The sequence below is a fragment of the Rhincodon typus genome, chromosome 14, assembly GCF_021869965.1.
Source record: "Rhincodon typus isolate 14 chromosome 14, sRhiTyp1.1, whole genome shotgun sequence".
NCBI lineage: Eukaryota > Metazoa > Chordata > Chondrichthyes > Orectolobiformes > Rhincodontidae > Rhincodon > Rhincodon typus.
The window spans coordinates 64,946,755-64,974,503 of record NC_063345.1 but is presented as its reverse complement, the minus strand read 5'-3'; the positions used below and the strand labels follow the sequence as shown (position 1 = coordinate 64,974,503).

The 27,749-nt window shown below is 42.0% G+C and overlaps 1 protein-coding gene and 1 pseudogene across 1 annotated transcript; one reads left to right on the top strand and one right to left on the bottom strand.

Annotated features, from left to right (window-relative positions):
* Window positions 1–636: 636 nt before the first annotated feature.
* LOC109912535 (protein FAM162A-like) lies at window positions 637–27,749 on the bottom strand. The gene is made up of 4 exons (XM_048605186.1): window positions 27,425–27,749; window positions 19,344–19,452; window positions 10,942–11,050; window positions 637–1,644 (listed from the first exon to the last, which is right to left on the bottom strand). Exons 1-4 carry the CDS (start codon window positions 27,594–27,596, stop codon window positions 1,543–1,545), a joined length of 492 nt encoding a protein of 163 aa, XP_048461143.1. The 5' UTR covers window positions 27,597–27,749; the 3' UTR covers window positions 637–1,542.
* LOC125484913 lies at window positions 20,420–20,519 on the top strand (annotated as a pseudogene).

Here is a 27,749-nt window from a genome sequence, read left to right as displayed (position 1 = left end):
TGCTGCCCCCCAGCGCCAGGGAACCGGGTTCAATTCCTGCTTCGGGTGACTTCGGGTGTATGTGTGAAGTTTGCACATTCTCTCTGTGTCAACATGGGTTTCCTCTGGATGCTCTGGTTTCCTCTCACAGTCTGAAGATGTGCATTTTAGGTGGACTGGCATTCCAAAATGCCCCATAGTGTCAAGGCATGTGTAGGCTATGTGTAGGCATTTTCTGAAGAAGGGTCTAGGCCCGAAATGTCAGCCTTCCTGCACCTCTGATGCTGCTTGACCTGCTGTGTTCATCAAGCTCTACACCTTGTTATCTCTGTAGCCTAGGTGGGTTAGCCATAGGAAATACACAGTTACGGGGTAGGGTATGTGGAGTCTGGATGGGATGCTCTTCAGAGGGTCAGTATGGACTCGATGGGCTGAATGGCCTTCTTCCACACTAGGGATTCTAGGAGTAGATGGAGTTCAGATACAGATCAATCAGGACTGAATTGAATGGAGTAGGTTTGAAAGAATGAGTGGCCTCCCAGGCTCTCGCTCAAGCAAACTGCCTTGCAAATGTCACACACATCCTCACAGCAAATGAAAAATAACTACATTAGAACTGTGGTTTCACAAAAAAACTACCAGTACATTTGACAGGCATTTAGACAACAAGATAACAGATAATTTTTATTCAGGAAGTCACAAGAACCATCAGACTAGAATCTGCTACAAAATATTAAATTGATTTAATACTACAGTTTTAGACATGACATACATTAAACCTTTGAAGGTTGACTTTCATAATTAAAAACAGATTTCCCTGATGTGGGAGGATAGTGGTTTACTGGCTTGGTTCACTATGATCTGTGGTGTTTTATCGTGATTGAAAAATGCTGATAGGATGTTGCAATTTTCGCTCTGATAAAGATCAATCCACACTGCAGGAGACCAACCTGGTTTTCAAAGGGTAGGAATTATATGAGAAAAACAAAATACTGGCGATGCTAAAAAAAAATTTGAAATAAATGGAGGATCATTCATTAACATCACCAGAGAGCTGAGCTGCGACCAAGTGCTGACGTTATGCTTTGAGTATTCAAAAAGAGGTAGCAAAAATGCCATTATATATTGAGATTAATAATTTAATAGAGGTGTGGCCTGAGTATCCATGTCATAGACACACAGACTCCAGCGGGGCGAAAAAAAGTCTCAAATTCCTCAGCTTGCCATCAGTGGATATATTACCCAGTGAAATGAGCTGGCTTCTCTGCTAGAAACAAAAGATAGCAATTCATTGGAAAGTATCAATAATAATCTGGCTTCATTTGACAATCATAAAATCTAAAACAAAAAGTTTCAGAGAAGTGTGGGAGAGTATAAAATGGAAATAAGGGAGGATTGGCCCATTCTTCAGAACAAGCACTGATGACATTGCTGAGTACTCATCCTGACTGTCGTTAACTGTGTACCAACATACTTCAGAACCCGTTGTCGAAGAGACCATTAGTTTGTCTTTCGTGCCACTGATAGGAAGAGGTAAATTGGTACAGCTAGTCTTTATTGCAGTTACTGTGCTTTTTCTGTGGCCAGCTTCTGTTCAAATTCCTCCTTCAATTTGGCTTTTTTCTCCAAGTTCCATTTGGTGAGGTTCTCATGCTGTTTAAAAGCCTGTAATTAGGGAAAGGGAAAGAATATAAATGAAATAATGCATTATAAATACAATGTCTGAGCAAAAAAAAAACTTTGTTTCAAAATTTTCAGCTAATCAAAATCCAGCTGATCTGAATGAGTAAACAATCTGTATAGAAGGGAATGGGTTCATGTGGTTCAGTGGTACTGTCGCTACCTTTGGGCCTGGAGGCTTAGTTCAAGTCCCACCTGCTTCAGTGGTGTATAACCACATAGAGATAGCAAGAATTGCAGATGCTGGATTAAGAGTCAATACAGTATGGAGCTGGAGGAACACACCAGGTCAGGCAGCATCAGAGGAGTAGGAAAGGTGATGTTTCGGGCCCGGACCATTCACCGGAGTCCAGATGAAGGGTCCAGGCCCGAAACGTTGACTCTCCTGCTCCTCTGATGCTGCCTGACCTGCTGTATTCCTCCAGCTGCACACTGTATTGACTGTGTATAACCACAACTCTGAGCAGGTTGATTTAGAAAGCATCGATGGCAGGGAGAGCTCCTCAATTACAGGTTCAAGACCATCAATGTCCAGGTTCTGCTTTTTAGGGGACACTTGGCACAAGGTGGTAGGTGGATGTATGTGTGGGGAGTCTTACTGTTGTCAAGGTGGGGATCAACAGTACACAAGGTCATGCAGCAAGGTCACCAGTGTGGGACCTTAAAGGTGCATCCACGTCAAAGACTGGAGATGATGCCCTTCTGAAGAGACTGGCTGAAGGCAGCTTTGTGTTTGGACCGTCATCATTATCATTAATTTCATAGCTTATTATCACTCTCTCCATGGCAACATTATGAAACAGCATAGAGTCCAGAGGATGTGAGAGAAATCCTCCCAGGGATTGAAGCTTCCAGGCAGTGAGGCCTGTATTCGGTGAGATGACTGTTAGCCTCACCACACACAGACATTACTTTCATCTCTCTAAAAAATGCCACCTGATTTCAGGCTGAAACCAAGAGGAGAATCATCGAATCCCTACAGCGTGGAAACAGGCCATTCAGCCCATCAAGTTCACAGTGACTCTGAAGAGTATTCCACCCAGACCCACTCCCCCACCCTATCCCTGTAGCCCTGCACTTCCTGTGGCAAATTCACCTAGCCTGCTCATCCCTGGACTGTATGGACAATTTAGCATAGCCAGTCCACCAAAGCTGCATATCTTTGGACAATGGGAGGAAACCCACACAGACACAGTGAAAACATGCAAACTCCACATAGATAGTTGCCCGAGGGTGGAATCGATCCCAGGTCATTGATGCTGTGAGGTGGCAGTGCTAACCACTGAGCCACCATGCCGCCGTGACCAATCCTGACCTATGTCTTCAATCAAAGATCCCATTAATCCAGGATTCTGTTGCAGTTGCCTTTCTGTCAAAACAATGAGCTGTTTCTGAAATAAATGCATACTCTCAGACATCAGAGTTTTTAAAAAAAAATCTTCCATAAGGACTGCTTGCTGTTTGGTGTTCAAAAACTGGCCTTGTGACATCCTGTAACACTGTCACAAGTGAAACGATAGTGACACATTCACTCGTTCTCTCCTAATATGCCATTCAGGTTCGATGGCAGCTCCAGGGCCTAAGTCTGTGCTAAGCATTGGATGCTGGCAGGGTTTGGGTCAGATGCTTGAGGCAGGCCTGTTGGGGTCATGGGTCACTTGCAGCTTTGAAATAGATCATTGCGTAAGCAGGAAAACAAATAAGGCTGATGTCATTCAGCACCTAGCAAAATTGCACAGGTAAGTTCATTTTAACGGAGTAAAATGGAAAAAGATGATGGCACTTTCTGCAAAATGTCCAATTTTCAGACACCCCTGGTGTTTTTGGACAGTCGGCTTTGAGAGACGATACCAGTATCTTAAATGAAAAATGTCTCTTCTCAGACTGCAGTGCTCAGTGTTGAAGAAATCTAACTAAGTTGTTTCTCCATGCTCCTCTCTCTCAGCTAGTATGGTCATTTTACATTGCAGCAACTGGTATTTTACATTGCAGCAAGCAGTAATCCATTTTAATCAGACTGAAGAACTGCAGGGTTTCACTGTGAATCTACGACTAACTGGGTTCTATAACCTGTCACTATATTTATGTTGTTACTGTAAACTCACACCTTTTTGGTCAGGATTAATGATAAACTAACATATCTCTTTCATCATCCCCTCTGGGCTAGATCTATTTCGAATATGGAACATGTGCGGCTTTATTTTGATTACAAATATACACCAACTTCCATTTAGCCAAATCAGGCTCGAATTTGCCAATAGACAGTCCAGGTGTAAATCCTCTTGGGTTGCTGCCAAGATCTTGTTTCCTTTGAATACACACCAGCTTGTGTGCTAACTGCAAATTTAATGACCAACCACTGATACTAGGGTTTGAGTTTCCAATCAAGGCTCAGATTGGAGGTGGATGGACCCACAAGTTAGCATTGCCAAACTTTGCACAAGTTCCCCACCACATCCCCAACTCAAGAGTCCTTGAATATCTTTAAGGCAGAGGTGGATAGATTCTTGATAAGTATAGGGGAGAAAGGTTATCTGGGCCTAGTTGGAAATGTGGAGTAATCCGATCAGCCATGATGTTTTTGATTTAAGGAGCTAGCTTGGGGTGAGGTGGCTGAGTGGCCTACATTTACGTGGAATTTGCATGTTGTTAATTGGGGCAAGACGATATGAGATTGGTGGAGGAGAATCTCCTCCTCCGAATGTTGTGATGCTCATCATTACTGGACTGTCTTCCTGCGCATAATCTTCCACTTTTTCCTGATTAATAATTCTGTTAGTTTCTTGTTTACTGGTGTCAGGTTAATGAGTTGGTAGATTTCCCCAAACTTCTGGCACAATCATCCATTCCTATCAAAACCATTATCAACATTCTCCCTTCAAAGCATTCACTCTCAAACCCTTTGTCCCTGATCATTACTGCTCTGTCTGCAATGTCTTTTCCCTTGACAGCTCCTTCAACATGTTGCATTCAGTTCACTCTTTGAATCTGTAATCAGGTTTCTGTCTGCACGACAGCACTGAAATGGCTCAACCACAAACAACAAATGGCATTTTTTATGAAGGTAACTGGTACCTTACTCTCCTTAAACCACTGCAGGCTTTAGTATCACTGGGAGAAGGGTGCCTTCCAATCAAACTGTGGAACTATGGACGTGATTTTCATTGCTTGGTACCTCCTAGAGAAATGCCAGGAACAACACCAACTACTCTATATCACCTTCATCGATCTAACCAACGCTTTTGACTCCGTCAATCAAAAAGTGCTATGAAAGACCCTGGCAATGGCTTGCCTTGCAGTGAAATTCAACAACATCCTCTGTCTCCTCCATGATGATGTCACCAATGATCCTCACCAATGGTAATATGATGAACTCCTTTGAGGTCGAGACAGGGTCAAGCAGGATGTGTCATCATCATCCCTGCCCTTTTCTCCATTTTCATCGCCACCATTCTTCACTTTGTCAAGAAAAAAAACTTTTCCCAGTGGTGTGGACATGGAATCTCAGCTAGTTGAAATCCAAGGAAAAAAATAACGCCAACCTCACTTGTGGAACTTCAGTGTGCAGATGGCCATGTCGTCTCTGCTCCCTTGGAAGAAAATCTTCAAGCCTCACTTAATGTCATCGTGGAAGCATACTGAATTAGACTCAGCCTCAAGTACCAGAAGATTCAAATCCTTTAATTGTCCCACGTCACGTCCTGGTCCATCTCTCCATTAAGGCCATCAGAGAAATCCTGGCAAACGTAGAACACTTCCCTTCCCCGGGAAGCTACCTCTCATCTAAGGCTGACATTGACGTAAAGACTCAACGTTGCATCCAATCTGTGAACACGGCCTTCGCACGCCTCGGGATGAGAGTCTTCAACGACTGTGACATCCGTGCAGATACCGAGAAACGTGTGCATACTGCAGTTATTTTTCCGACTGTTCTATATGGCTGTGAATATTGGAGTATGTAAAGGTGCCACCTCAGTACCATCCATGGTGTTTGAGATGGATTCTCCACATCACCCGGGAAGACAGGCATACTAACAACAGCATCCTTGAAGCAGCCAATAGCACCAGCATCAGGGCCATGATCATCCAAAACAAACTCAGCTAGGCCAGCCACAGGCTTAGGATGCTTGAGTTCCGACTGCCAAAGCAAATCATCTTCGCCCAGCTGAAGGAAGACACTCAAACGAGTGGTGGACAAAGGAAAGGTTTCAGACTCCCTGAAGGCTTCCCTCAAGAAATGCAACATTGATGTCAATGTGTGGGAACTCTCTTTCATAAGAAACTGAATCTCCTGTGTGAAAGAACAAAATTCTTTGGAAATACCCGGCGACAAGAGGAAGTATGGAAGACAAACCAGAGAAAGGAATGCCAATAAGCTCAAGCCCAAGGAGCACTCCCACCTTCTGGAAACTTCTGCCAAATGTGTGGTCAGATTGGGGCTCATCAATCACGTAAGGACCCACAGAACCCATGACCAGTGACATGGAATTTCCTAAGTAGACAATCATTAGCGAATAATTGCAGACATCAATGATGACTGGTGAGTGCAAGGTGAAAAGCTTTGACAACATGTGCCCTTTTCAGCAATACTCAAAGATTGTAATTTCCCCTAATTCCTGGCTATATCCCATGAATGGACTGCAACTCCCTGGTGAGACTTGCTGATGGACTGAATTTCTCAATAACTCTAAAGGGCTAGAATTTCCCAGTATGACTTTCTATTGAGCTGTGGTTCATAGGTTACAGATCAAATGGGCTGTTATTCAGACTGTGACTTGTTAATAGACTGTAATCTGTGTGACTTGTGAATGGACTGTAATTCCCAGTGTGACTGTCTAATGTGTTTGTATTTCCTTGAAATGGTAATGTAAATCTTCCTAAACATTGCTTTGCAATTTTATAGTTGTAGTGTGTACTGTCCCTGAGAATGAACAATAGTACATCTCAAATCTCTTTCTGTCTCTAAGATTCTAACTAAGAGGGAGGGTTCAGCTCTTTCTGCCTAGTCTAAAACATCTGTTTTACTAACGTCCGGTCCCACGGCACCAAAGATGGGTGTTGGATGCCCGCTATGTTTAATATTTAGTGTCCTCGCTAGCAAAAAACTGCAAATAACAGAGTGATTTAGCACATTCACTCTCTCCTATACATCATCATCCAATTCCTTAGAGGCTTACCTTCTTCCCACACCAGTCTCATTATGAGTAGTTATAGGGCTGGTATTTCACATCAGCCTCTGTGTCCCAGCTCCCTTGACAGCTCTAAACTCTCTGCACCAGTGCTCATTCCCTGTTATCCAGCCGGTGTTCTGAATTTTCAATTCGCAGCAGCACTGAAAGGTGACGGCCCCACATTCTATACTCCCACCATTAGTACCACAATCTAATCTTGGGTTTTTATTCATTTTCTCCCCAACTGAAAGGGATTTAAATAATAGCTCACTAATGAGAGATGCACACTGATGAGGACCTTACTACCTAGACTGTTGTTCCTTCCTGGAATGACATAGAGCATATTCTTCAGCAGAAATTCAATTTACTAAAATTGGCTGTGAAACATTTCCCTAGATAGTGACCATTTTAAAGCTCCCGCACAGATTGCACTCCTTTTTGTTTTATTGCCTCAAGTTAAGACCCATTAGATAGATAGATAGACGTGGAAACAGAAACATTAGAGTGAAATTAAAGTGCTTTTTGGCTGCTCCTGCTTATTTGGTCTTTTGCTCTGTCATGATATCTACAGTACAGGAATGCTGCATTCAATTATGGTCTCCCTGCTGTAGGGAAGATGTTGTGCAGCTTGAAAGGATTCAGAAAAGATTTACAAGGATGTTGCCGGGGTTGGAGAGTTTGAGCTATAGGGAGAGGCTGAACAGTCTGGGGCTAATTTCCACAGAACGTTGGAGGCAGAGGGGTGACATAATAAGAGGTTTAAAAAATCATGAGGGGCATGGATAGGGTGAATAGCCAAGGTCTTTTTCCCAAGGTAGCAGAGTTCAAAACTAGAGGGTATAGGTTTAAGGTGAGAGGAGAAAGATATAAAAGGGACCTAAGGGGCAACTTTTTCACGCAGAGGGTGGTGCACGTATGGAATGGGCTGTCAGAGGAAGTGGTGGAGGCTGGTACAATTACAACATTTAAAAGGCATCTGGATAGGTACATGAATAGGAAGGGTTTGAGAGGGGAATAGGCTAAATGCTGGCAAATAGGACTAGATTAATTTAGGATATCTGGACACCATGGAAGAGCTGGACCGAAGGGTCTGTTTCATGCTGTATAACTCTATGACTCTAGTACAAAACAGAAGCTTGTACTTATTACGGTTCAGTACAGCATGTAGTGTTCCCAACTATTCTATATTTTGAAGCTTAACCCATAATTTCACCCTTCATCCCAAATTCCGTCCCCTTGCATTTCTCTGTCACTTGTCCTGTGTTTTTTCAGGCAGTGACTGGGAGATTGGCAGTCTCCCATTGCTGCTGCCTTTGGGTGTTACTTGCCTTCAAAGTGTTTCACCATTGGTCACAAGGTAAAGATGGAATGTGGAACATAATTATTTCATTGAGCGGATTATTAATAGAGATTCTGCCGCTCCCCGATTCTCAGCAATAACTGCCCCCTGCTCTCATCAGCTATTCCCCCTCATAACCCCATTCCCATTTCCATCATCACTCACCCAATATCCACTACAGACAGACCTCAGCAGTCACGTGGAGATGAAAAAAATATTAACAATCTAATAAAGCTCTGACTGTCCTGTACACTTGAAAAACAACTCTCATTGATGAAACCCATTAAAAGTTCTTAAATCTCCAGAAGCGGACAATCTGCAAGAATAAATTTCATTTCAGCAACCAAAAAACGATACTTATTGGGGAAAAAAAAAATCTTTCTCAGGATGTGAATGTCACTGGTCAGGCCAATATTTATTGTCAATCCCTAATTGCCCAGAGGACAGTTGAGAGGCAACCACATTGCTGGAGTCTGGAGTAGGAAGTAGGCCAGACTGGGTAAGAATGGCAGATTTCTTTCCCTAAAGGACATTAGTGAAACAGATGGGTTTAATCCTATAATAACTTTTTAGGCCTGTTAATCAAAATGCACTCTGCTGAGATGAGTTGTTTTAGAGCTGTAGAACCTCTGAAATTTGTTCAAAATAAGATCATGATGTGGAGGTACTGTGGTGGGCAAGAGTTAGAAGTCACATGACACCAGGTTCCAAAAGCTTGTGATTTCAAATAAACCTGTTGGATTATAATCCTGGTGCTGTGTGTCTTCAAACAGAATAAAGTCAGGTATAATCTTGTAATGCTCGATCAACAGTGAATTCTACTGAAACTTCAGGAAGAGTGGCTTTTTTCTTCAAATCTATACCAGATGGCCTGCCAATCAAAATGGTCCATCAGTCTTTCTTTTAACTATAACTGATAGGTGCAACCTGTTTTTTTTTTTCTCCTATGTTTAAAGGACTGGGGCTTTAAATAAGAACGCATTACTTAAACAGATTTTATTTGCCCTTCAAGAGCATTTCCCCTAAATTAATGACTACCACACTGGGTTAAATTACTTGGAACAGTGGAAACTGTATCACAGAAACAGAAACTAGGAGCAGGAGTAGGTCATTTGGCCCTTCAGACCTGCTTCTCCATTCAGTATGATCATAGTTGTTCATCCAACTCTGTATCCTGTCCCTACTTCACCCCATAGCCATTGATCCATTTAGCCCTAAGAACTATACCTATCTCCTTGAAAACATTCAATGTTTTGACCTCAATGGCTTTCTATAGTAGTGAATTCCTCGGGTTCATCACTCCGTCCTTGAAGAAATTTCTTCTCATCTCAATCCTAAATGGCCCACCCTGTATCCTTAGACTATGACCCCTGTTTCTGGACTCTCTGGTCATTGAAAACATCCTTCCCCGCATTGACCTGTCCAGTCCTGTTAGAATTTAATAGCTTTCTATGAGATCCCCTGCCTCATTCTTCTAAACTGCACTGAATAAAGTCCTAACTGATGCAATCTCTCTTCATACATCAGTCCTACTGTCCCAGGAATCAGTCTGGTGAACCTTCACTGCACTCCCACAATAGCCAAAACATCCATCCTCTGATAAAGAGACCAAAAGAGACCTCCGCAAAGATGTTGCAAGCCACACAGGAAATTATTTTCTGAAGACAATCCCATCAGAGCTTCGTTTGGACTGTGCTGGGACTAGTGTCCTGGTAAACTGAATTGAATTGAATTGAATAACTAAGGCTGTAGAGACAGCTTTTCTCCAAATGGTGGGAGGGAAAAGAGAGGGATCAGGAGAGGGTAAATGTAGTAGTGGTATTGAGGGCAGCTATTTTGAGTTGAGGTTAAAGGGTATGATCCTGTGGTGATTACAGAGACATAGTAAGTCTAATTAAGACTTTAGGTGTGGTCTCACTAAGGCCCTGTATAATTGCAGTCCTGCACCTGTACTCAAATCCTCTTGCTATGACAGTCTTCTTTACCACCTCCTTGCTTGCTTTTTGTGACTGCTGTACAAGGACACCCAGTTCTCATTGCACCTCTTTGTTTCCCAATTTACTGCCATTCAGATAATAGTCTGCCTTCCTGATTTTGTTACCAAAGTGGAAAACCTCATATTTATCCATGTTATACTTCCTCAGCTTTACATTAACCCACTCTCAACTTGGCCAAATCACACTGAAACATCTCTGCACAGCTCACCTTCCCACCTGTCTTTGTGTTGTCTACAAACCTGGAGATATTACATTTTAGTCCCCTCATCAAGATAATTAATATACATTGTGAATAGCTGGGGTCCAAGCATTGACCCCATTCGTTACTGCCTGCCATTTTTAACTGCCTCCAGATTTGTTGCAGCTCAGTGAAATTCCAGCTCTCAGAACCCCTAAACAGTAATGAGAAAAATGACCAGATGATTCATTGTTTTAGATGTTGGTTGTTGGATAGCCAAAACAATGGGGAGAATGGCCCTGTCCTCCGTGATGAGACTATTTGCATGAATTTAAAAGAAGTACTGAGAGATACAGACTGAGCAGACAACATTCCTTTGCTTCCCACACTGCTAAAATGGATTAGAAACCCATTGTAGAAACTAATATATGAGACAAGGAAATTGCTACCTTGAGACCTACTAATGTACTGTTAAGGTAAACGCTCCTCAATATTGTCTGCATTTAAGAAGAGGAGTCGTGCCAAGGAGAATAAATATGATTCCATTGCAGATACATTAAATAGTTTCTATGGACAATAGGTTCGTGATGAACATACCTTCTTTCCAGAGACCACCATTACCAAACAGGCCATAACTGTCAAACCTATCATTATGTAGCAGATCTTCACCCTGATTTTGTTTCCAGCTGCATAAAGCATTTCATTCCTGTTTAAAAAAAAAAAATTTCATTAAGATTCCCATTTGAAAAGAAGAAAGTGACTGTGACATCAAACACCAAAGTGCCTGCATTGTTTCCAGTTCAAAATAAGTTGAGGTGTTGTTTTTAAATAAAAACTGAAAGAGCTGCGGACGCTGTAAGTCAGAAACAAAAATAGAGATTGCTGGAAAATCTCAGCAGAGCTGGCAGCTTCTGTGAGGAGAAATCATCAGAATTAACATTTCAGGTCCGGAGACCCTTCCTCAGAACTGATGGTAGCTAGGAAAATGTTGGTTTATATGCAAAAGATAGGGTGGGGAGAGGGGGTAAGGTGTTAATGATAGGTGGGGATAGAGCCCAAAGACCTACAATCTCACCTACCATCCCACCAGCATCCACATCCAGAAGATCATCAGGTGCCATTTTTGCCACCTCCAGCGAGATGCTACTACCAGACACATATTCCCCTCCTGTCCCTTGCCTGCCTTCTGCAGGGACAGTTCCCTCCAGGACACTCTAGTCCACTTTTCCTTCACTCCCAACACTGCTCCACGGCACCTTCCCCTGCAACCACCGAAGGTGCAACACCTGCCCATTTACCTTCTCCCTCTTCAGTATCCAAGGGCCCAAACACACCTTCCAGGTGAAGCAGCACTTTACCTGCACCTCACACAATCTAGTCTACTGCATTTGCTGCTCACAATGTGGTCTCCTCTACATTGGGGAAACAAAGCGTAGACAGGGTGATTGCTTCACAGAACGTCTATGTTCTGCCTGCAAAAAAGACCAAGAGCTTTCTGTTGCCTGCCATTTTAACACACCACGCTGTTCCCTGGCCAACATCGCTGTCTCAGGCTTGTTGCAGTGTTCCAACGAAGCTCAGTGCAAGCTGGAGGAACGATGACTCATTTTCCGCTTGGGGACCCTGCAGCCTTCCAGACTCAATATTGAGTTTAATAATTTTAGGGCCTGAACTCTCCCATGTCCCAGCCCCCAACCCCACACACCAGGCCTTGTTATCACATTACACACTACCTATTGTTAACCATTACCAGTCTCCATTAACAGCAATTCATCCTCCTACCCAGATCGTTATCAACTCTTTTTTTTCTGTCCAATTGTTATTCTCTCTCTTTGGGCCCCATCCCCACCTATTGTTTACTCCTTATCCCCTCACCCTATCTTCTGCATATAAACAGACATTTTCCTAGCTACCATCAGTTCTGAGGAAGGGCCTCTGAACCAGAAATGTTAACACTGATTTCTCTTCACGATGCTGCCAGAGCTGCTGAGCTTTTCCAGCAATTTCTATTTTTGTTGCTGTTGGTTTTGATATTTTTCATAGGCTTATCTTAATTAAATATATGTCCAAAAAAAACACAAAGCTCTCAGCCTCCCGTGTACTCAACTCTCCAGAATGTCTGGTCCTGCCACAGGAACCTGTATTCATAATGGGTTCAAATGTAAGTGCAGCTTTTAAGAGCATTAATAATGAGTTCTAATTAAACAGCAGGAAAGGACTAATGGGCAATAGATGCTGATTTTGCTGGCAATGGCCACATCCCAAAAGTAAACAAATAAAGTTTTGTTTTAACGTTCTGCAAGTAGATCAATTGTCCATGATGTAGCCAGCCTACCTCTTTTTCCCATTTTGGAGAATTGGCTTTGATGTATAACTCGGCAATGATTTTGCACCCTTGTCATTTGTGGAAGAGAGGAACGGTCTAAAACTAGAATATTAAACTTAAATCAGGGCAGTTGTGAGGGAATAAAAAGCAGAGCTGGCTCCAGTGATCTGACAAATTGGGATAGGTCAACAGAAGAACAGTAGCCAACATTTAAAGGGGATCATTCAGAATGCAGATTGGAATTTCTAATGCAAAAAAAAATCCAAAAGGAAGATCCACCATTTGTAGTTAACTAAAAAACGCTAAAGATATTTTCAAAGTTAACTGTGATATAATTGTGCAAAGTTGGGTGATAGGTCAGAAGAATTGACAGAATACCAAAAACAAACAACAGAAATTTTGCTTTGGTCTTTACTATAGAAGATATAAGAAACATCTCAATCATATGTGTAAATCAGGAAGTGGAAGGAAGGAAGGAATTTAGTGAAATCAAAACTGGGGAAGTGGTATGAAGCAAAATGATGAAACTGCAAACTGACAAGTCTCCTATACAGACGAACTTTCATCCTGGGGTGTTAAAGCAGGTAGCTAATGAGGTAGGTGATGTTTTGGTGCTAATTTTCCAAAATTCCCTGGACTGGAATGTAGCAAATATAACCTTTCTAATTGAGAAGGGAGAGAGGCAGAAAACAAGAAAATGTAAGTTAGCTTGATGTCTATCACGGGGAAGGTTTTAAAATTGATCATTAAAGAGGTTATAGCCACAAATTTAGAAAGTCTCAAAGTAATCAATGTGTCAGCACGATTTTGTGAAAGGGGAATTGTGTTTAATTAAGAGAGAGAGGGTGGTGATGGAGGGTTGTTTTTCGGTCTGGAGGCCTGTGACCAGTGGTGTGTCACAAGGATTGGTGCTGGGTCCACTACTTTTCATCATTTATATAAATGATGTGGATGTGCATGTAGAAGGTATGGTTAGTAAGTTTGCAGTTGACACCAAAATTGGTGGTGTAATGGATCGTGAAGAAGATTATCTCAGAGTATAATGGGACCTTGATCAGATCGGCCAATGGGCCGAACAGTGGCAGATGATGTTTAATTTAGATGAATGTGAGGTGTTGCATTTTGGTAAGGCAAATCAGGTCAGGATTTATACAGTTAATGGTCCGGTCCTGGGAGTGTTGCTGAACAAGAGACCTAGGAATGCAGGTGTATAGTTCCTTGAAAGTAGTGTCACAGGTAGACAGGGTGGTGAAGAAGGCATTTAGCAGACTTGCCTTTATAGGTCAGTGCATTGAATATAGGCTTTGGGAGGTTATGTTGTGGCTGTACAGGACATTGGCGAGGCCACTTTCAGAATAAAGCATTCAATTCTGCTCTCTCTGCTATAGGAAAGATGTTGTTAAACATGAAAGGGTACAGAAAAGATTTATAAGGATGTTGCCAGGACTGGAGGGCTTGGGCTATAGGGAGAGGCTGAATAGGCTGGTGCTATTTTCCCTGGAGCATCAGAGGTTGAGGGGTGACCTTATAGAGGTTTATAAAACATGAGCAGCATGGATAAGGTGAATAGCCAAGGTCTTTATCCTAGGGTCGGGGAGTCCAAAACTAGAAGGCACAGGTTTAAGGTGAGAGGGGAAAGGTTTAAAAGGGACTTGAGTGGCACTTTTTCACGCAGAGGGTGGTGAGTATATGGAATGAGCTGCCAGAGGAAGTGGTGGCAGTGGGCACAATTACAACATTTAAAAGGCAACTGGATAGGTTACATGAATAGGAAAGGTTTAGAGGGATATGTGAGAAATGCTGGCAAATGGGACTAGATCAGTTTAGGATATCAGATCGGCATGGACGAGTTGGACCAAAGGGTCTGTTTCCATACCGTACAACTCTAAGTTATTGGACTTCTTCGAGGAATGAACATGTGCCGTGAATAAAGGGGAGCCAGTGGATGTACTGAACTTGGATTTCCAAAAGGCAGTCAATAAGGTACCATCTCAAAGGTTATTGTGGAAAGTAAAACTCTTTAAGGGGCTAACATATTGGCATGAATCAAAGCTTAACTAGCTAACAGGAAACTGAGCAGATGTAAGTCAATCATTTTCTCGTTGACCAGGTATAGCAAGTAGCAACGTTTGTTGGTGAGGTAAAGATAGATAGGGAACTAAATTGTGAAAAGGGCATAAGGCAGCAACATAGGTATATCAATAGATCAACCAAGTGGGCAAAGATCAGTCAAATGGAGTACAAAGTGGATAAATGTGAAGTTTTCCATTTTCTCAGAGAGGATGGTGAGACTTTGAAATTCCCCCCTTAAAAGACAATGTAAGCAAAGTCTGTAAATATTTTAAGGCAGAGGTGCATAGCAATTGGCTGAAAGATCATCTGGGGTGGGGTTGGGGGGCGGGTGTGGTAGGTGGTAATGTGGAATGATCCAATGAGCCATGATCTTACTGAATGGTGGAGCAGGCTCAAGGTGCCGAGTGGCCTACTCTTGTTCCTAATTCATATATTCAAATGAATGCCACCTCTTTTGATTTTTTTAAAAGAGGCAGATACTTCAAGCCTGTGTGACACTATTTCCACAATGTAGTTGTACAATATTACTGTGAAGGAATGGTTTGGCACTACAATTCTCCACCTGGTATTTGACAGATACATGTTTGTTGCTGGATTTTACTATTCCTGTAAAGCTAGATGTCTTCGTTCCTGAGTAGTGCAGCCTGGTTATAATGTCTGACTTCTAAAAAGCTATCGAGTTTAAGATAGCCTTCAAGGTAATTGCTAAATCAGTCAATTAGAACAGTAGTTTTAATAAGTGCATCCAGTTATTTGTACGTGGCCTAACAACTGAAAAATCAATGTGTGTCAATGTAATGGCTTGGAAATTTCTGATATCAAGTCAGAAATAGCCGACAGGACATTATTATTCATTTAAAAGTACTTTGCATCATCAACACTAATTCCTTTCATAATATTAGCACCATGTCTGTTTCTACACCTTGAGGACTGTTCAGAAGACAGCTCATCACCACCTTCTCCAGGGCAATTAAGGATGGAAAATAAATGCTGGCCCAGCCAATGATTTCCATATTCTATGAATGAAACAAAAATTCTGGATGCTTAATAAACCAAAGTGGTTTATAGATATAATTAGTAAATCTCTAAAGGTTTGTTTATTTTTCATGATGTGTTACAGAAGGCATTACAAATTCAGGTGTATTATTCTAACAGTTTTGTAACACTGCTGTCAGATGCTTCATTGATGCGAAAAATGCTGTAGATCACAGCAGGTCAGGCAGCATCCATGAAGAGAAAGCAAGCTAATGTTTCGAGTCAAGATGACTCTTCATCAGCTCATTTCAGCTCAAACGAAGAGTTGTCTAGACTCGAAATTTTAGCTTGCCTTCTTTCCATGGATGCTGTCAAGGTTAAAAATCACATGACACCAGGTTATAGTCCAACAGGTTCATTTGAAATCACAAGCTTTCAGACCTCTGGTCCTTCCTCAGGGTCCTTCCCTGTGCCAGTATACCTCCTCTTCCACACTGCACCTGAGGAAGGAGCAGAGCTCGGAAAAGACACACAATTGGAGGAGACTTCATAGAGAAGAAAAGTTTACTATTGCACAGTAAGATGAACATGTCATACAGGTATCATTCCCCAGCTCCTGAGTCCAATCCCCTAAATATGCCTTCAACTAATTCTTTAAAATAAGCAATATCTGTGAAGTCCCTTACTTGGATAAGAACGTTTCTACTAATGTGCACTTCAACACCCTCTTCACGGACAGAAAGTAATCAATGGCATTCGAACATGGTGGGCATTTTGTTTTCCCTACGATAGTCCAGAACATATATCACAGGGAATCAGGTTCTTGTTGAGATAGATATCTCAAAGTTTATTTACAGCATTAAGTTTTTAAAAATTCGTTCAAAGAATGTGGGAGTCACTGGCTGAATGAGCATTTATTGCTCATCCCTAGTTGTCCTTGAGACTAAAGGAATGACACTGACTTTCCAAGTCAGAATGGTGAGTGTCTTGGAGGGCAACTTGAAGGGGGTGGTATTGCATGTATCTGCTGCCCTTGTCCTTCTAGATGTTTGTGGTGGGTTTGGAAGGTGCTGTCTAAGGAGCTTTGGTGAATTTCTGTGTGCGTCTTTATAGATGGTGCACATCACTGCTATCGAATATTGATGGTACTTGCATAGCTACAATATCACAGACTTACACATGTGGTTTGAGGAGGGCCTAGAGATAGTCACTAGCCTCTAAAAGAGCAAGTGAGAGAGGACAACGCAGCAACAGTCACCAGGAGCTAATAGAGCAGGAGAAAGGATGATCCAGCTATGGTCCGAATGGAACTTAAACGTTAATTCTTTCAGAACCATTACTTTAATAACAGTACACTGAGGAAGAATCTCCATTAAGGAACTCTTTCCTTATAGGCAGGGTAGCAGGGGCCTTGAAAAAGTGTTTCGGATCACTCAGTGATGTTTGGCGATCTAGTAATAGTCAAAAAGAGCATTTTGAGACTGTTTCAAGGACTCTCTGTTGCAAGACTATATCTTTACTTTTCTGCATTTTTGGTAGTGAAATAGGAAAAGGACTGTTTTAAAACTAAGGACGGGATTGCTGCACTGCTGCCTCACAGCGCCAGGGACCCGAGTTCGATTCCACCCTCGGGTGACTGTCTATGTGGAGTTCGCACATTCTCCCTGTGTCTGTGTGGGTTTCCTCCGGGTTCTCCAGTTTCTTCCCACAGTCCAAAGATGTGCAGGCTAGGTGGATCGGTCATGCTAAATTGCCCATATGGTCCAGGGATGTTCATGTTAGGTAGGTTAGACAAGGGAAATGCAAGGTCTGGGTGGGTTGCTCTTCGGAGGGGCGGTGTGGACTTGTTGGGCCAAACGGCCTGTTTCCACACTGTAGGGATTCTATGAATAAAGTAAGTTACTGAAACTCATTGTAAGTGGCATTTACTCTGCTGCTTCGATTAACTCATGGGGGAAGGTTGGCTGCAGATATGCTGTTTACAAATTAAAATTCAGCTGGCAACAAGTAGCTGATTGGTTTGAGGAATGGTGACCAGTTATAATGACAAAAACCACCAGCCTGTCAACAAGCATATGATTGGATCCTGGGTACCTGGACAGCTTGTGGATATGAAAAGGTATTTCCAGAAGCCTTTGGACCTATGAAAGAGGAGGTGGTGAGTCTCTGCGGTAGAAATTACCTGAAGAAAGCTAGTTTATTTTCCCTCACTGGTTACTGTAAGCTGTAGCTTTTAACCAATAAGTTGGAGACTTTATAATTTGTGAATCAGTCACTCTATTGCCACCTGCAAGAAAATGAAAAGTAGCCAGATAAGAGAGATTAAAGAAACAGCAAGCAAAAGGATCATCTCAGCGAACCCTCTGGACAAGAACCATTGAATTGCCTCTTTAGTGTTCCCTCTGGCCATAAATGTAGGTAAGTGTGTGTGTGAGCATGCGTGTGTGTATGTACATGTGCGTGTTAGGGGAGGGTAGAATTTTACATGGGATGAGACTTTAACTAGGAGAATTATAAGTTGACAGTTCATAGATTCTACATTTAATGATTTCTAATAAAAGTAATTCTTGTTAAGTCCAGAAACCTAGTCTATGCTTTGTTCTTCTGGGTCTAAGCAAACTGGTAAATTGGGGAACATTTGTGTACTTTGATAAAATCTTTAACTTTGGTGATGACCCTGTGAATTGCAGAGCTTGATTTGCAGTGTGCCGTCCCAGTGAGGTGTGACGCTGTGCATAGTCTCATTGGAGTTAACCTGCAGGGAATAACTGATCTCTGATTACTACAGCTTTGAAGACATGGTTAAAAGGATATAAGTTAGGCATAGCTTTTCATTGCTCCTAGCTGAACAACCGGACACAAGTCAAAACATCTCAAAATATGACATTTTAGGATTGATCAGCACTCCACTTCTGCATTTAGAGTTAAAAGGATCAGCTGGACCGGTTATATTATGAGTTTTATTTGGGGTGCGGGGGTGGGGGGAAGGTGAGCAACCGGTTTAGACTCTGGCTTGGCTAAAACAGAAGGCTGAGAAGAGTGCTAGTTTTTGAGAGTTAACAATTGAAGGCCTGAGTGAAACAATGGTTTTTCTGTGAATTAAAGGCAAATACTGAGAGACAAGGCTGGGAACTATGTGGACAATTCCATTTTGTGGAGTATTAGAAAACTGAATGTGTAAACATTTCAGCTTGTTGTGGAACAGGAAGCTGGATGAAATGGGCTAGTTGTCCTGTAGTTTAAAAGGTAAAAAGACAAACTGTACTAGGAACATTCAGCTGCTGTGGGATATTTCTAAGGTGATGGCACAAAGGAACTGAAACAAAATGAGTTCAAAAGTTTAGCATTTTATTGATATTTCTTTCATGATGTTATGCACCTGCTCATTGGGTCTCTGTATGTTGTTCACAGTCTTGTGACTTTGAAACACTTCAATAAACTTTATTTTATAATCCTGATGATTTTATAATCCTGTGCATTTTCCTGCATCATTAGCCATTTTATTCTGGACTCAAAATAATTCAACTGTTACAAGGCAAACAAGAAGATAACCAAAAATGATAGTTAAATCCAATTTGTGGTACAGAACCTGTGGTTCATTAAAATGTTCCAAATGTTCACTTACGAAACCATTTCTGGTATATCCTGCTCTCTTTTGAAGCGCCCAGACCACAGGAGAAGCTTCTTGTCTAATGCTGAAGGTGTACGGCCTTGGAGTTTGTAGGCAGAACAGGCTGTAAGAAAATAAGTGGTTACACCACAGGTTAGACTGAGCAACAACACAAGTAATTTCAACACAAGTCTGTAATAATCACTTGTAAGTAAGGAGGACAGGCGGCAGAATATTATGCCGTCGATTTGATTCCTTCTGTCTCAGTCACAAAACCTAACCCAGGTACAATCAACAAAGGTCAGGAAGGACTAATCAGCGAATTTCTCTACTGTCAACTAACAAAATACAGCATCACCAGGCCTAATTTTAGTGCTCCACAAATACAATAAATGAATAAGCAATCTAATTAAATTTAACATCCTGAAAGCAAGGCAAAATTGGAGTGTAATTTCTAACATTTAAGCAGCATGTTACAACATGCAGTGCCCACAGGTTGATACCCACTGCACGTTCCTTCTATGAGGCAGAGACAAAACCCTGGGCTAAAAGCTGGCAGCCTCAGAGATGGCCCTACCCTTCCCAACTAATCCCATCACCCACCATGGTACCCTTCTAGGGAGATCCTGGAGCCAGCGGCCATTGTTCTGGGTTCCCAATGGGCACCAAGTGTCAACTTCAAACTGGGTTTCTGAACTCAAGCTATGTCGACTGGATATCAAAGAAGACACATCTGGGGAAATTTTCACAGTACTAACAAGATTCCAAAAGTACTGAATAATCAAGGGGCAAAACGAAGAGAAGAAATCCAAACAATAGCTATCACTGGAAAAAGTGCTTGTTAAACTAATGGAGTTGAAGACTAATAAATCACCTGGACCTGATGGGAAGCAGCTTAGGATATTAAAATGAGTAGCTGCAGAGATAGTAACCTTCCAGGATTGTGCTAACTTTGGCAGCACACAGAGTAAAATTGGAATGATTTGGACAGATACATGAGCAGGAAAGGTTTACAGGGATATTGGTCAAATGCTGTCAAATAGAACTAATCTAGTTTGGGAAAACTGCTCGGCATGGACGAGTTGGACCAAAGAATCTGTTTCCATGCTCTATGCCTCTATGATACAGAGATGATTAGCATGGCCCCTGCACAATGATGACATGCAAATTTGTGAAGCTTTCTGTATTCAAGGAACCCTCTCGTGGCACAGTGGTAGTATCCTTACCTCTGCACCAGGAGGCCAGGGTTCAAGTCCCACCTGCTCCAGAGCTGTGCAATAACATCTATGAACAGACTGATTAGAAAATAGGTTAAACTTTAAAAAAAAAACTTCTGGGAATCCTTACATTCTGTAAACTCTCAGAGGATTTGAAAACTGCAAATGTAACACCTTTATTTTTAAGGGGAAAAAGACAAAAAACAGCTAATATAGGCCAATTACCTTAAGATTGTTTTTGGGAAATCGTTGGACAATATTATAAAGGATGGAATAGCAGAGTATTTAGAAATGTATTATATGATGAAGCTGAGTCAGCATGGTTTCATGAAGGGGAAATCATACCTGACAAACTTATTTTGAGGCAGGATAGATAAAGGGGAAGTAAAGTAGGTAATATGTTTGGATTTTCAGAATGTGTTTGATAAGGTATCACATATTAGGCCTTTAATAAGGTCAGTGTGAGAGGAACTATATTAGCACAAATAGAGGATTGGCTAACTAATAGACGCAGAGATTTAGGATAAGGTAGATCATGTTCAGGATGGCAGCCAAAACTAATGGTGTGCTACAGAGATCCATGCTGGGGCAAGAATAATTTGCAATATATATTTGTAACTTGAATGACGAAAGTGAATGTACTCTAGCTAAGTTGGTGCATGCTACAAAACTAGATAAGAATGCAGGTGGTAAGGATTATACAAATTGTCTTTGGAGGATATGGATGGTTAAGTGAGTGGGCAAAAATGTGGCAGATAGAATATAATGTGGGGACATGTGAGGTCATGTGCTTTGGCAGGAAGAATAGAGGAGGTGAATATTGTTTAAATGGAAAAGACTGCAGAAAGGTACAAAACTTCAGGATTTGAGATCCCTTGTGCATGGATCCCAAAGAGCTACCATTCTAGTTCGGTGGGTAATAGGGAAGGCAAATGGAATGTTGCCCGTTATTTCAAAGGCAATGGGGTATTAAAGTAGGGAGGCCTTATGAAAACTATGCAAAGTATTAGTCAGCTGGAATAGTGAGAACAGTTTTAGGCCCCTTATCTAGAAAGATATACAGACATTTGAGGCAGTTCAAAGAAGGTTCACCAGACTGAGACCATGTCTGAATGTACTGTTTATCAGGTCACGAAGCTCAAAAAATGCTGAGATGAGAGATGGAGGAAACAATCTTCCCCAGTTAACAGAAGATGGGTAAAACAGACCTGGGAGAGTGGAAGAAATGCAAATGTAAATGCTTTAGCATTTCAAATAATCAAGCTATTTGCCTTATGAAAGTATTATATTCTTCTCATTTAAAATCCTACAATTGAACAGCACAGCAAGAGGCCATTCTATCTGAGAGAGCTAACCATTCAGCCCATTCCCTTGCTCTTTCACCAGAGCCCTAGAAACAAGTCTTTCTAAGTAAAGATCCAATTGCTTCATCAAAGTTATGAGGGGATGTCTCTCCTTCAGTCTTTCAGGAATTGCATTTCAAATCGTAACAATTCAGTCGAAGAAAAAATATCTTCATCTCTCTCTGTCTTTCCTGCCAATGGCATACCATACATAAACGTCAAGCTTCCAAATTACAGGCAATAACAAAATCAGCCAATAATTCTCTTCATTTAATCAAAATGCTATGTGAGTCATAGATCAGTCTGGCTAATAGTCAGACATTTGCTTTCAAAAAAGAATGAGGCAATCACTCCACTTTAGAGAATGGTGAAATATCATCATCGCTGCCTGTCCTTCAGCTTAATTCTACTTTTGCAATGTCATTCTGCCTCAGTCAGCAATGTTTAATTGAAGTTCAGTCAAAGTTTATGGATCTTACCCACCACTTAACATTTAATATCCAGACAAGTCAACTACGATCTTTGTGCAATAACTGCTTGGTAATTTAAAATAAAGCCATTACTTTTATTTGTCTCAGCCACTGTAGCAAGTCATTGCAGCAAAGCAGAGAGGGATAGGAGGGACAGGTCACGATAGGGATTGCCTCTGATACAATAGCGTTCCCAGCCTCACCTAATTACTGCTGATCAGAGTGGTTTACTGTATACAGAGCTGTTCAGTATTTTTCCTACTTACAATAAACCTGTTTTGAACAGACAGAATAAAATGTTGTGGTTACAATAAAAAGGATAGAGACAGGGTGGAGGAAGGAAACTAGTGTTATGGTGCTGGGGAGAAGCACATGAGCGAACAGATGAGAGATTGTGCAATTACTGATATTGTCACTGGGCTACCAATCCAGACTATTTTGTTTTTATTTCAAAAATATACTTTATTCATAAAAAATTCTTGTATATACACATAGCCACTAAAGTAGTTGGTTCCGTACAGTAACATATGAGGAAACAAACATTGGAGTTTGACTCTATCCAGCAAACAAACCCAAGGCATTTGTTATTTGTAGAAGACTATATATACATGCATTTGAGACAATCCAAACTAAAACCCTGTGGACACGAGTTCAAATCCCAGCATGGGAGCTGGTGGAATTTGAATTCAGCCAACAACATCTGGACCCGAAATCTTGACCATAAAACTATCATCATTCTTGTAAAAACTCATTTGATTCACCAGAGCCCACTTAGGAAAGGAAATCTGCTGTGACTCCATTAATTCTGAAATGGCCTAACAAGGGCAATTAGGGATGGGAACAAATTCTGGCCTGTCCTATGATGTCCACAACCCGTGGATAATTTCTTTTTAAATGGGTAGGTTGGGAGGGAATGGGACAGATAGGCAGAGAGTGTGAGGAAGTGGGAAAATGGAAGTCAAAGGAAATGGTTATAATTGGGCTGTAAGGAAACTGAGAGTTGATTTATTTTTAGCCAGGTTTTCTCCTCTTCTAGGTTCCACTCAGGGCAGGTTGAAACATTGGCTTTAACTGGACACCGCAGTTCTTATATCCGCAGCACTAGAGCCTGACAATGTTGTCTAAGAAGTTGCTAGTACAGGAAATGACTTAGTAACTTTTTATTTTTGAGTGGACTGGGGACTGTATGTATTGTGAGAGCACAGGGTGAATTGTCAGATGAAGCAATGCATCATCTTCTGTATGTCATTGATCAGATATTTGTATCATTGAATTTCATTCCAGGTGTTAAGTCCTGCAGGATGTCAATGCGGCTAGTGACCAGGGTTTCACAAGATTGGCTTGTATTCTCTTTATTGCACATGTGGCACTGCTGGGGCCTTGAGCTGCCAGCTAACATTTTGGCTATTAGTTTTCCTACCTGGGGTGGACAAATGGGGCAGACCTATCTGGCTGGATTCATTTCAGTATCACTGGGCCAGGGAGTGGAGGCTGTTTGTATCTGTACCCAGATATACATTTGTATGTATGTGCATTGCCAATCTGCTCAGTAAGGAGGAAAACCATACAGACATTAAAAGCTGCTTCTGTATTAAAATCCTGTGAACTCAGGTTCACTCTTCAATCACAAAATCCTTCCCTTTCCTCTGGAAACTTCCCATGAATCACAATGGACTTAACAATGAGTCTTTTATCTCCTTTCTCCTTGCTGTTCGTGGCCCCAATTACATTTTCCAGATGAAGCAGTGATTTACTCTAGTCCGCTGTATTTACTGCTCACAATGCGATCTCCTCTACACTCTACACAAACACAGAGTGGCTGATTGCTTTGCAATTCCATTGCAGTGCACAAGCTTGACCTGGAGCTTCTTTTTGCTTGTCACTTTAATTCTGCACCTTGTTCTCGCACTGACATCTCTGACTGCCGCCTCCTCCTGCACTGTTCCAAGGAAGCTCACTACGAACCTCAAGGAACAGTGCTTCATCTTTCAAGTTGGCACTTTGCAGCTTTCTGGATTTGACACCGGATTTGACAATTTCAGACCATCACCCCAGCACTCATTTCATTTCTGTATTCTTTGTGGAAGGTAGTTTTACTCCTGTCTTGGCTTTTGAACAGCAGTCATTCCTCATTGCACCCCTTTGCAACTCCTCAGTGTTATGGTCCAGACCAGACCCCCTGAAGATATTCAAAGAAAGTAGTTGAAACAAGTGCACAGAAGCAGGTATCCTGTCTTCAAATCACCTTTTATTTACTTGTGCATAGTACACTGGCTGTGGCCAGCCAGTTTGGAGTCAGTCCCCTGGACCGAGGAGATTCTAAATCCAATGTTTATTACCAAGTCACCCTTCACTAGTGCACAACACATTGGCTGTGGCCAATCAGCTCAGAGTCAGCCCTCGACTGAGGAGATTGTAATCTGGTTATATTTTCTTTTTCTCTCTTTCTTTTTCTAGTGCTCAACTGAGGAGATTCTAATCTCCTGGTTAAATTTTTTTTGTCCTTTTTTCGGGTGAGGCACAGTAAAAAAACACCAGGTGTGCAAATAACTTTATTAACATACCACCACCAGGAAAAACATCCATGTGACCAAAGAATCAGTATCAAGCACAGCCCCTGCAGGGGGAATACCTATGTGAAAGAAAAAGTGATGGGGAGGGTAGGGATCAAATCAAAACAGAGTTTGTGGGGGAAACAAAGCACTCCACACCCCGCAGTGCCCACCTTTCCCAAAAGGCATCAAAAGCACCGGTGCACAATCCTATGTTTGTATTAGTCAGCCAGGGCATTCCTGACCGGCCCAAGTTAACAACCCCAATCAAGGAACTCATACTCAACAAGATCCACCTGGTTCCAATCACTGCAGCAGCCTACACCCTAATGTTTCTTATTTTAAAGGTGAATGTAAAGTGTCCCAGATGCGATGCGACTGGTCAAACTACTCGATGTTAAGCAAAACTCAATTTATTTAAACACTAGTTAAAATACAACCAAAGAAAGAGGAATTTAGAATAAGAATGCTATTGGAAACTTAACAGAACAATAGATACAGTAACTATTACTAATTAACTGTTCCAATAGAGTAAACATCCCATGAACTCAACCCTTGGCAAAAAAGAAAATTCAAACACAGATTCTCACATGCACATCTCCAATCCAGGAGGAAAGAAACATCACAAGAAAATTCAGAGTGGCATCCAAGAGGCATTCACTGAAGCTTCCAATGCTTTTAAGACCTCAATAGCTTCTGCTGCTACTGAAAAAAATCATAACCCAGAAATCTGGATCTGTGAGAGCTGACCACACTCTGGTTGCTTCCATTGTTCCAACGTTTTTTAAAAAAAAACCAAGGCCTCACAAGTTATTTAATTTCTTAGAGACAGCTTGTCGCCTCTGCCTTACGAACTCTCTTCAAAAATAAAATGCCAGGACAAAATAACCTCTTGGAAGCCACATTATCGTCACATCAGACAAAGGAGATTAATTTCACATGGCAACAGAAGTTCTTTGTGAGCCTTAGATATGCCCCAAAAAAGGGGGTAACCCCAGAATCCTCCCCCCTGAGCAATCTCTATACATGCTAACCCACAGTCCTGTCCCCAACATATACAAAGCACCCACAGAAATGGGAACTGCTCCTGAATGAGTTGGTCGGTGCCAGACGGATGACAATTTTCCAGCCCCTAGCAAAATGTCCTGGGAATAGGGAGACAACATGCCCCTCTCCTGCTGCGTTCCTGCACTATTCTGCCAGTCTTCCCTCCTCCTAGTCCATTGCCATTGGTGTTGGGAAAATTCTAGCCCCCTCCACTTCGTTTCCTTACACATTCTATTCCCACATACTCTGTCCCTCCACCCCCAACTCACTCTCTCACCCTCTCCTGCAGACCCATCCTTTGCATTCTAATTCCCTTCCTGCAATCGGTCAATCCACACTAAGAATATTTCCAACTTTTCCCAGGTCTGAGGATTGGTCACAGACCTGTCACATCCATCACAGTAACAGCAGAAAGTGTTGAAGAAACTCGAACACCAAGATAGGTTGGTAAGTAACTTCTGAAGGAGACGTAAGGAAGCTACAAAGGGATAATATATGAGGTGATTGGAGAAAGGTTTGACAAATGGTGCATAATGAAGGAAAAGTGAGAAATTGTCCAAATTGCAAGAAGATGAAAAGAAGCATATTATCTAAATGGTCAGAAATTGAAGATTTCTGAGAGGCAGAGGGATCTGTGTGTCCTCGTGTGAGAATCGTAAGGGGTTAGTATGCAGATACAGCAAGTAATTGACAAAGCTATAAAAAAGAAAAGACCATGACAAATAGGAACAAGGGTAGGCCATTTGGCCCATCAAGTCTGCTCCACTGTTCAAAATGATCATGGTTGATCTGACATTTCTCCTGTCTGCTTTCCTCATAATCCCTGGTTCCTATACTGATCAAAAATCTATCTTAGCCTTAAATATACACAAGGATTCTGCCCCCACAGCCCTCTGTGGCAAGGAGTCACAAAGACTCACAGGCCTCTGAGAAATCAAATTCCTCCTGGTCTCAGTCTTAAATTGGCACCCCTTTATTCTGAGACTATGCCCTCTGGCCCTAGACTCTCCTGAAGGGAAACATCTCTCAGCATTGGCCCTGTCAAATCCCTCAAGAATCCTGTATGTTTCAACGAGATCACCTCATTCTTCTAAACACCAGTGAGTAGAGTCACAACCTGTGCAGTTTTTACTCATAAAATAATTCCTCCACACCAGGGATCAGCCTAGTGAACCTTTTCTGAACCGGAATCATAGAATCCCTACACTGCAAAACTGCCTGCAACTAAGTCCTACCTTTCCTTCAATAGAATGTTATTATTAACACGTATAAAAGTCACAATGGATATGAAACACAAACACTGTCTCCCTTTCCAATGAATGCTGTCAGACCTGCTGAGTTTCTCCAAAACTTCATTTTGTTTATTTCAGATCCCCAGAGCGCTTCACTTTTATGATGTCTTTTTTTCGCCACAGGTTATTTAGTTCCGGACTTGCCGGGGGGTGGGCTCCTGTAGCTGTTCCTTACCTGGCTGAGGTGCTGCAGGCTGCATACTGGGCTCTGTAGCTTGAACAGCTCCGCCCTGGTTCACTCGGCTACAGAGCAGCGCTGTCCCAGGCCTGGCTCTCGGAGGGACCGGGACTCTGGCAGGGATTGCGCCTGGCATCAGGCTCCTGGCTCTCAGTACAGTTCTCCACATCTCTCGACTCCGGGGACGGGACAGCAGCGGAGTACAGGAATCACCGAAGTGCTGGTGGGGGGTGGGGGGGAAAGAAACCCACAGACGAGGTGGACAGTTCTCAGCAATGACGCTCGTCTGCTCTGATGCAAGGCGCTGCTGGAGGAAGTAAAA